Source organism: Nerophis ophidion, linkage group LG19, assembly GCF_033978795.1.
Source record: "Nerophis ophidion isolate RoL-2023_Sa linkage group LG19, RoL_Noph_v1.0, whole genome shotgun sequence".
NCBI lineage: Eukaryota > Metazoa > Chordata > Actinopteri > Syngnathiformes > Syngnathidae > Nerophis > Nerophis ophidion.
In genome coordinates, this window is record NC_084629.1 from 1,431,152 (window position 1) to 1,441,151 (window position 10,000).

The 10,000-nt window shown below is 42.9% G+C and overlaps 1 protein-coding gene and 1 long non-coding RNA gene across 7 annotated transcripts in view; one reads left to right on the plus strand and one right to left on the minus strand.

The window, feature by feature from the left end:
- The window catches only part of LOC133537857 (tetratricopeptide repeat protein 21B-like), a 41,229-nt gene that overhangs the window by 25,096 nt on the left and 6,133 nt on the right, over positions 1 to 10,000 (minus strand). Inside the window, exons 2-26 of the mRNA XM_061878942.1 lie at positions 9,875 to 10,000; positions 9,699 to 9,809; positions 9,470 to 9,636; positions 9,292 to 9,405; positions 8,987 to 9,144; positions 8,109 to 8,193; positions 7,900 to 7,998; positions 7,647 to 7,839; positions 7,466 to 7,563; positions 6,297 to 6,497; positions 6,093 to 6,222; positions 4,549 to 4,706; positions 4,207 to 4,413; positions 3,873 to 4,111; positions 3,689 to 3,761; positions 3,261 to 3,371; positions 3,052 to 3,190; positions 2,738 to 2,844; positions 2,325 to 2,513; positions 2,102 to 2,212; positions 1,706 to 1,787; positions 1,483 to 1,633; positions 1,256 to 1,414; positions 977 to 1,172; positions 478 to 702 (exon numbers count right to left, since the gene is read on the minus strand). The exon at positions 9,875 to 10,000 is cut by the window's right edge and continues 4 nt beyond it. Of these exons, the coding sequence (XP_061734926.1) occupies positions 478 to 702; positions 977 to 1,172; positions 1,256 to 1,414; positions 1,483 to 1,633; positions 1,706 to 1,787; positions 2,102 to 2,212; positions 2,325 to 2,513; positions 2,738 to 2,844; positions 3,052 to 3,190; positions 3,261 to 3,371; positions 3,689 to 3,761; positions 3,873 to 4,111; positions 4,207 to 4,413; positions 4,549 to 4,706; positions 6,093 to 6,222; positions 6,297 to 6,497; positions 7,466 to 7,563; positions 7,647 to 7,839; positions 7,900 to 7,998; positions 8,109 to 8,193; positions 8,987 to 9,144; positions 9,292 to 9,405; positions 9,470 to 9,636; positions 9,699 to 9,809; positions 9,875 to 10,000 (3,629 nt within the window). The remainder of the gene's footprint in view (positions 1 to 477; positions 703 to 976; positions 1,173 to 1,255; positions 1,415 to 1,482; positions 1,634 to 1,705; positions 1,788 to 2,101; positions 2,213 to 2,324; positions 2,514 to 2,737; positions 2,845 to 3,051; positions 3,191 to 3,260; positions 3,372 to 3,688; positions 3,762 to 3,872; positions 4,112 to 4,206; positions 4,414 to 4,548; positions 4,707 to 6,092; positions 6,223 to 6,296; positions 6,498 to 7,465; positions 7,564 to 7,646; positions 7,840 to 7,899; positions 7,999 to 8,108; positions 8,194 to 8,986; positions 9,145 to 9,291; positions 9,406 to 9,469; positions 9,637 to 9,698; positions 9,810 to 9,874) is intronic.
- The window catches only part of LOC133537858 (uncharacterized), a 24,351-nt gene that overhangs the window by 13,918 nt on the left and 433 nt on the right, over positions 1 to 10,000 (plus strand). For 3 of the 6 annotated variants that reach the window (XR_009802861.1, XR_009802860.1, XR_009802858.1), the window contains one exon: positions 6,121 to 7,523. This is a non-coding gene — a long non-coding RNA (uncharacterized LOC133537858). The other 3 variants (XR_009802859.1, XR_009802857.1, XR_009802862.1) reach the window with 2 other exon arrangements.

Sequence of the window (10,000 nt, forward strand, 5' to 3'; positions counted from 1 at the left end):
ATCAAGCGTGAACTTTTCCAAACTCATAGGCAATACAACACATGCTGCTTCAGTTGCTTCTTCTTCAGTTCTGGCAGGTGCAAACAACGTTGTTAACAGCCGAAGCTAGCTAGTACTTGGTAGAATAAAACGAAGCTAGTAGAGAAGCTGGAGGAAGTCTCAGTAAAGGACAAGAAGACAGTCCAAGTGTGAGCAAGACAATGTGCCACAACGCCAGAAAAGTAGCTTCTCTGTTTGAGCTTTGACAACAGCTGCATATAAATGGAACATTGTTGGCCTTTTTTTCAATGTTTTTGTAGAGTGCCTTATGGGCAAAACTGATGAATTGTATTATCTGCATTGTTAGTTTTTCACTAAAATGTGTGGTCTTGTCTATAGTTGAGCTACACTTTTAACAGAACATAAAGGGGAACACAACAATGTTAAAGTAGTTCTGTATGTGAAGCAACAATTCCATATGTGAAAAGTGGGACTGACCTTGTTATGATTGAGGCATCTCTTTAGGAGGTCGTCGGCCAGCTCGTACTTCCCTGAATGGATGTAGATGTTAGCCAGCAGCAGCCAGCTCTTCTCAAAGTCGTCAGCATCAACAATATTCCAAGTTAACTTTGCGATACGTTTGAGTTGGTTCCTGGCTTGAGCGACCTGTTTCACCATCATGAAGGCCGATGCCGTGGCCAGCAGGGCTGCTACGTGGTCCTTCTGAAGTCAAGCAAAGGATCAAGACTCTCCTCTCTCTGATTTCCCTTCATTCCATGAACAATTGATGGTAATGAGACAAGCACTCCCTCCATGACACTCAAATGTTTGCCAGTGACATGGAAGTATAAACTCTGACTCCCTTAAGGAAGAATTCATTTGAGAACTCTGTTGCTTTGTAAATATGAGATGGCCTTTGTTTTTCATACATTCTATTTTTACTAGAAAAAATCATCTTCTATTCGGGTCAATGTGGGAACTTCACTTTTCCACTTACCATACTTGTTGCTATCTCTGTGAAAACCGAGATGGCTTTTTCTATGTTGGTCTTTGGGTTAGTCGCCAGTAAGCAATAATGATCCAGGATACGAAGGCGTGCGTGTCCTGCTGGGGTCTCTGGCTTTATCTCCGCCAGTAGCTGCTGAGCTGTTGTCACGGCAACCAACTGCATCTCCTGCTTTTCGCTGTAGGTTCTTAGGAGAGAATGTGTTGAATGTCCAGCCAAATGGCTCTTAGGATAGGTCTTTATTGGCTCTTGCATAATCAATCTTCTTACCCGCTTCCGCAATCTGTTTGAAATGATTCTATTCCCATGAGGTCATTATTCAGATTGAGGTAGATTTCAATCATCTTATAGAGAGCGTTTTGACCCCACTTGGTGTCTTTCCGTGCCTGGTTGAGGTGTTGCAGAGCAGCATTAGCTTCTCCTGTGTACCTGAGCAACAAGCACTATTTTCTAGTATAATGTAGAGAACCAACGGCACTGTAATTGTGCAAACTTACCAAAGATAAAGTCCCTTGCAGTAGATAAAGCCAGGGTCAAACTTGGCCTTGGAAGAATGCTGTTCTGCTCTATAAAAAAGTCTCGGCACGTCTTCCAACTTTCCTGTCCTCCTCAGCAGGTCAATGAAGCGTGCAAAGGTAGGGTAGTTGTCTGAAATGACAAAATCAAAGTTCAGATGTGGAGCAAAGATATTCTCTGAATTCTAACATGTTGCTTTTGCACCTGGCTTGCGCTCCAACAGTCGCTGATAGCAGAAAATGGCCTGTTCATAGTCACCTCTCCGGAACAGAAGGTCAGCCATCATCTGAACACAAACACCTGTTGTAAAACTAATACTCGACTTTGCCTTGCCCAAAATGATCAAATGAATTAGGAATGTCTCTTTTTTTCCTAAATCCAATTTCATGAATTTGAATCTGGTTTCCAGTCCTGCAAGCTTCTGGAGCTACTTGGCATTCCAATAGACCTTTCCGCCCAATCATGAGAAATTATTCCTGCTACCTGATGTATGGAATTGCTCTAAATTGAAATGAATGGAATTCCACTTTCTGTGATTCCAAATCCAATTCATATTATAATATTTTGACCAAATTTGTCCTGACTTCAAGAAACACACACCAGATTTGCATCTTCATTCAATTGCTCATTCTTCAAGATGACATTGCATTGCTCCTGGCACGCATCCACCTCGTCCAGGGTGAAGAAAGTCTGCGCCAACTTCAGCATCACCTACAGTAGAAACCGTTTGCTTTGTGAGTAAATGATATTCCACCGCTGATACAAATTGGGATTAGATTCAAGATGATCAGGCTAGTCAAGCACAACTTTCTGGAGGACCAACCTTGTGATCAGTCTCACAATGCACGAGAGCTTCTTTGTAGGACTTGATGGCGCTCTCGTAAAGCCTCTGACTTGTGTAGTGTTGCGCCATCTCAGCACAGATCTGGGCGGCGAGCTGCTTCTGCCTGGGAAGAGCTTCAGTTTCCTCCAACTCTACTCGCTTCAGCGCCTTGGCCTGGTCATCTCGTGCCTATCAACACTATGCTTTATTTCTTAAGAATAACAGCAACCATCATCCACACAGAAACACAATTCAAAGCTGTTGCCATGGCTACTATAGTGTAGGAATAAGTGACTTGTACAATGTAATAAATTTATGCTTGCTTTGATCAGCGATAATGGCATAGCATTTTGATACAAAATAAAAGGGATCATGATGTCTTAAAAAACAACCCGGGAGCTGGAATTACTTACCCTATGAAGGGATATTAAGGCTTCTTCAGCTTTGTCCACTTTGTTTTGGACCTTTGTTAACAGCATCAAATAACGGCAATCCTCTGATAGCGTGCATTGTCTATTCCCTTTGATGGTTGATAAAAAAAGAAATGTTGAACTCACATGTGCAAAACACTTTGAGGCTTTTTTACCCTTTTCTTAACTGACATTTCTCAGGATACAGAACATTGCTGTCCATTGAAAATGTATCTTCAAGTTGTTTTGCTTTTATTGAAATCTACTTGAAGACTACTTTCAAAAGTTCTGATCCAAAATAATGTTTGGCTGATTACCTGGCTCATGGGACAGAGCATCATCCAAAACTCTTTGGCAGCGGTCATATTGCTTCATCTTCAAGAGCAGCTCAGCCAAGTCGTAGCGCAGGAAACTCTGTTGTCCGCTCTTGAGGGCAGCTTCATAGTAATGTATTGCCTGTCAGCACAGGCTTGGTCAACTCTGGCTTGTAGAATAACATGAGCATCATTAGAAATGAAGTACAAACCTTGTGAAAGTAATGTGTCTTGACCAGTAGTTTACCAAACTTGCTGACTAGAGCTCCATCATATGGGTTTTTCTCCAGCGCATGCTCATAGATCTCAATGGCTTTCTCCGGCTAAGGATTGAATTATTTTAGGATGAGTGGTAGGGTCGGTGTTTTTGTGTGAAAAATAATCGACAGGCATTGATTTAAGTTGTATTTCCAAAATGTGGAAAGCACAAGGAGGGCAGAAATCCACATGCTCAACATGTAACCAGCCACAGCATCCCTTGCTTTTGGTCCTTTTTTTAAAAGCCAAGCCACAATGGCCTGCATGTGGCGCACGCCATTTTTGGGGTTTCATGATATGAAGCCAGAAGACTACAGGATGGCTCAGCAGCTCTAAAACAATAATCCTATTTTACTGTATAAAAGAAGTTGTAATGACCTACCTCTAAAATGTGCATGTACGCCTCCCCTAGTAAGACATAAGTGTGAGCACTGGGCAGCTTGTCCGCCATCTCCCTGGGTAACACACCAACATATAGCAGCACATGAAAGACATTTGCTCTGCGGAGGTTCTTGTCCGTTGCACTTCTTTTTCTGCTGAATACATACGCAGGATTTTCTGCTCACCTGTAACAGCTGACATATAAACGTGTGTCCTTTTTGTGGTTCAAGTATATGTCGGCCATCTTTTCCTTGGCTTGGATGTAGTATGGCTGCTCAGATGTAACGTTAGTGAGCATGCTCAGTGCCACCTCGGTACTACCGTGCAGCAATGCAAAGTCCACATTGGCGATAGTAACACGAAGCTCTTCAGGAGTTCCCGAGAACTCATTAATGGCGTCCTGCATGACTTTGGCTGCTTCCGGCTGTAATATTGAACATGAAATGATGTATATACCAATTTAAAAGGTTCAAATATTCCATCATTTTATGTGTAACGAAGCGATGGAGTGCACCATACCTGTTTATCACTGAGACGCAAAGCCTCAGCTAATTCCAAGAAGATGGAGGCAGAGTCTGTAGGACTCAGCTCAATGCTTTTGTTTTTTGACTTACAGATCTCTACCAGACTCATTGCCATTTGTAAAATCTGAATAGCCTTGCTCAGCTCTCCCATTTGTTTCTTTGCCTGGGCTTTTATCAGAAGGTACAGTGGATGTTCTCGAATCTGGAATAGAAATGTGATGGAGCTTTAAGAGATCCAGGTTTGACATTTAAAAGCGGCACCAACTTCAAAGTATAACTCCAGAATAAAGACTGTGAACTTTGTGAACTGGCAACATGATTCATTTGTTGATCTTACCTGAAAGTTATGGCTAAGGCAAAGTTCCAGCGACTGGAAACACAAAGAAAAGTTTCTGCGCAGCAAGTGGATCCGTGCCATGAGTAGATGAGCGTCCGTGTGAGAAGGACACTGTTCCAGGCAGTGATGTAGACTGCTCTGAGCTGCATCAACATCACCTGAATCAACCCAGACATACAGTCTTGGTCAAAAGTCTACGTACACTTGTAAAGAACATCAGGTCATGGCTGCCTTGAAGTCCCAATCATTTCTACAACTCTTATTCTTTTGTGATGTAGTGATTGGAGCACATACTTGTTCAAAAAACATTCATGAAGTTTGCTTCTTTTATGAATTTATTATGGCTCTACTGAAAATGTGAGACATCAAAAGTATACATACAGCAATGTTCATATTTGCTTACATGTCCCTTGGCAAGTTTACCTGCAATAAGGTGCTTTTGCTAGCCATCCACAAGCTTCTGTGCACATTTTTCACCACAAAATTGCTGCAGTTCGGCTAAATGTGTTGCGTTTCTGACATGGACTTGTTTCTTCAGCATTGTCCACACCTTTAAGTCAGGACTTCGGGAAGGCCATTCTAAAACCTTCATTCTAGCCTGATTTATCCATTCCTTTACCACTTTTGACATGTATTTGTGGTCATTGTCCTGTTGGAACACCCAACTGTGCCCAAGACACAAAGCTCCATTTTTGTTTCATCTGACACCACATGGACAAAGATAAGACCTTCTGGAGGAAGGTTTTGGGGTCAGATGAAACAAAAATGGGGCTGTTTGGCCACAATACCCAGCAATATGTTTGGAGGAGAAAAGGTGAGGCCTCTATTCCCAGGAAAGGAACACCACCCTACCGTCAAGCATGGTGGTGGTAGTATTATGCTCCGGGGCTGTTTTGCTGCCAATGGAACTGCTGCTTTAAATGGGACAATCAAAAAGGAGGATTAGCTCCAAATTCTACTGGACAAGCTAAAACCATCAGACCAGAGGTTGGGTCTTGGGTGCAGTTGGGTGTTCCAACAGGACAATGACCCCAAACACACCTCAAAAGTGGTAAAGGAATGGCTAAATCAGGCTAGAATGAAGGTTTTAGAATGGCCTTCCCAAAGTCCTGACTTAAAGGTGTGGACAATGCTGAAGAAACAAGTCCATGTGAGAAAAGCAACACATTTAGCTGAACAGCAGAAATTTAGTGGTGAAAAATGTAAGTAGAAGCTTGTGGATGGCTAGCAAAAGCACCTTATTGCAGGTAAACTTGCCAAGGGACATGTAAGCAAATATGAACATTGCTGTACGTATACTTTTGATTGCTCACATTTTCAGTAAAGCCATAATAAATTAATAAAAGAAACAAACTCCATTAATGTTTTTAGTGAGCAACAAGTATGTGCTCCAATCACTACATCACCAAAATATAAGAGTTGTAGAAATGATTGGAACCTCAAGGCAGCCAAGACCTGATGTTCTTTACAAGTGTACGTAGACTTTGGACCACAACTGTATATCTAAAAAGAAAAGAACATTTAGAACACAATGTAATCCTCACCAGACTGATATTGAACTTTGGCTTGCAGGAAGACCCCCTGAAGGAGGCCAGGCACCCTCTTGACCACTGTGTCCAACAACGCTGCACAGCGCCTGAGCTGCGGAGCAGGAGACCGGCCTTGTGTGGCAGGCTAAAGCAAAAACAGTCAAGGAAATGTTCAAACAATCCCCCTTTAAGTTAAATAACTTAAAGTCTAAGTGGTACCTTAGTAGGACACAGAGCAAGATACTCCTTGGCAATCTCCAGCAGGAAGTCAGGGTTGAACTTCTGAAAGTACTCCACACTCAGAGGTAGACCATGGAGAGAAGAGAAGTGGCTTTCCACTGCACCATCCAGGAGCTTGGTAACCTCTTCTAGAGGGCGCTGTTCTTTAACTGCCACAAGTGCACGCAGATAAAGGATGTCCTAATGACATTAAAAATGACTTATTAAAGAGAAAGAAGGTGTTCTTTATAAAGCAGACGCACTAATGCCCCCCATATATCCAGGCTTGGGACCAAGTCTGGAGTTCTCCATCCAGGCTTGGGACCAAGTCTGGGGTTCTTCATCCAGCCTTGGGACCAAGTCTGGAGTTCTCCATTCAGACTTGGGAACAAGTCTGGGGTTCTCCATCCAGGCTTGGGAACAAGTCTGGGGTTCTCCATCCAGGCTTGGGACCAAGTCTGGAGTTCTCCATTCAGACTTGGGACCAAGTCTGGGGTTCTCCATCCAGGCTTGGGAACAAGTCTGGGGTTCTCCATCCAGGCTTGGGACCAAGTCTAGGGTTCTCCAGTGGCTATGTGCTAGCATTGGCTGAGAATAGAGAGTCAAAGCTAGCTGCATTGTGGTCCGTCTTCAAACACTGAATCCCAGGAATCTCATTTTAAAGGTGAAATGCAAAGATTGTTGTTCATTGCCGTCAGTCAAAGACAACTCTGCTTTTGTGTACTATCTCTCTTGGCTGCATTGTTTTCTCCCCATGCTGCAAGCTAGCGAGGCGCAAACTCATCTTGTCGGAGTGTGATAGGCAAGCGTGCTGAATACGGACTTTTTAAAAGCACTGGCAATCTCCCAGACACTTGCACGGATGTACACGAGACCATTGCAAAAGAGATGTATTCATGTCTTTTTTTCAAACTGTGTTTTCAGGGTGGGGTGTTTCAGTTATGGCCTGCGGGGAATGTTTAGGTTTGGGGGGTTCCACAACCCCCGTCAGCTCTGGGAGCCCCCATTAGGTTAAAGCGGTCTTGATTGTGGACCACAACAATATTGAAGATGAAAATCGGTTCAAAACGCTACAGTAATACAATCCCTAACCAGAGCAAGTCCTCCTTCTTGATAAATAATCATATGAACCTGAAACATAAGTAAAATAGAAAAGTGAAGGTGTTTACTCCTGATTTTCCAGTGGTTTGTTGAATTTCAGTCAGAAATTCCAAATCTTTCTCTGCTTCTTCTAGGAAGCCTTCCATCAACTGACACCAAATGATGCCTGTGCAGTGAAAGAAAGAACTATTCATTTTCAAGGCACTTGATCCATGCTGCAGTGCTTCATCATCAACTTTTTCTGCTCACCAGTCAATGCAGAGAGACTGGTCTCGTCCAGAGCCATGGCAGTCTTGTACCACCCCATAGCCTCCTTGATTTTACCCTGAAGAACCATGAGGTACCCCAATTCTGTGGCAATGTCAGAGTTTCCTGATGTCACAACGAAGGCTTTCTCCACCATTCTGAACACCTGCTCGAGGACTTTCTCGTCACGGCCACACTGGAAGGAATCAACAAATGTTTACAAATTGTGACAAAAACGCACAATGAATTGTCTTACCACTCTGCTAAATGGGATACACATCCTGTAAGCAAGCTCAGGGTTGTGTGGTTCCAGGTCCTCCAGACTGCTGATGAATTTGGAAAGATTCTTTACTGACTGCCATGTGGGATACAGCAAGAAGGAGTTTGAAGAATAGCAGCATTTAACCTTCAAATGGGATTTTCTGCCAGTTTGTTACTTTATACGGCTCAAGTTTGTTTATGTACCTCTGTAATATCTCCAGTGATACATAAAGAATACAGAGTCATCATGTGTAGGGCATCCAGGTTGGTTTTATCCATCTGTAAAATGCTGCAAGGAGATAAGTGGGTTGCTTTCAATTACAAGCCACCTGCCAAAATGTATCAGCTCATTTTGGTAAAGTGGCTCGTAGTCACTTTACCATAGGGTTAGGGTTACAGTATTTACCTGATTGCTGCTCGTAGTCACTTTACCATAGGGTCAGGGTTACAGTATTTACCTGATTGCTGCTCGTAGTCACTTTACCATAGGGTTAGGGTTACAGTATTTACCTGATTGCTGCTCGTAGTCACTTTACCATTGGGTTAGGGTTACAGTATTTACCTGATTGCTGCTCGTAGTCACTTTACCATAGGGTCAGGGTTACAGTATTTACCTGATTGCTGCTCGTAGTCACTTTACCATAGGGTTAGGGTTACAGTATTTACCTGATTGCTGCTCGTAGTCACTTTACCATAGGGTTAGGGTTACAGTATTTACCTGATTGCTGCTCGTAGTCACTTTACCATAGGGTTAGGGTTACAGTATTTACCTGATTGCTGCTCGTAGTCACTTTACCATAGGGTTAGGGTTACAGTATTTACCTGATTGCTGCTCGTAGTCACTTTACCATAGGGTTAGGGTTACAGTATTTACCTGATTGCTGCTCGTAGTCACTTTACCATAGGGTTAGGGTTACAGTATTTACCTGATTGCTGCTCGTAGTCACTTTACCATAGGGTTAGGGTTACAGTATTTACCTGATTGCTGCTCGTAGTCACTTTACCATAGGGTTAGGGTTACAGTATTTACCTGATTGCTGCTCGTAGTCACTTTACCATAGGGTTAGGGTTACAGTATTTACCTGATTGCTGCATCCATGGTTTGCTCCCAGTCTTGCATCCTTAAAAACAACTTCATCTTCTTAATGAGTGCAGGCAGGAAGTCTGGGAAACTGGCAATTACTCTGTTAACCACATCTAATGCTCCAGAGTAATTTTGACAGTACTCGCAGTACTGTGCCTGCAAGAGTCACATGACACTCAAAAACAATGATTTCAATGTGTAAAAAGTTGTAGTCTCAAATGCGACAAGGAAATAATACCAAGGTAGACAGACACTCGTATGACTAATCTCAGGAATCAAAATGAGCACAAGAAATATTCTCACCTTTCCCATTAACGCAAAAACATCTTTTAGTCCTTCATCAAAGTATTTTTCAGCCTTTCTGGCATGATCATCTTTCCCGCATGTCACGTCTATCCATGCTTTCAGGATGACCCCCTGAACAAGTCAGCCAGGCACTTTTACACACATCCCAACCTCCTCACTAACTTTGACGTCTCACCTCTTGAGAGCCATTGGTCAGTTTGATCATCCGCTCTGTGTATTCTCGAGCTTTATCATTCCGGCCTAACATCCAAAGAAACATCCCGGCGTGATACAGGCTCTGGGGAGATGCACTTTTGCGATCCTCCCTGATTTTAGCTTCAAGTTCATGAATAACATCTTTGTCTGTGAATCCAAAGATAACCATTAGAAAATCATCCCCATTCAAAATGACGCCGTCGGCCAACCTGGTTTGATCTTTTTTCTCTCAGCATAGATAAGTGCCATCATAGTGCAGAGGGACACCTCGGCTCTATCTTTTATTGAGTTCAGCTCTGCCGTGGCTTCTCGAACTTGACCTGTGGATGAATGTTGAAAAGTACAGGTGAGTATTGTTCCATTTGACTCTCTGCTTGCAGCTTACCTTGCATCAAGATGCCATATGCATGGAAGACACTGAAGATAGGGTCACTACGAAAAGTCTTCTGTGCAGCTGCTGCAGTGTTCACAACATTGTTGAAATAGTTTTCATTGCAGTAGTATCTGATCA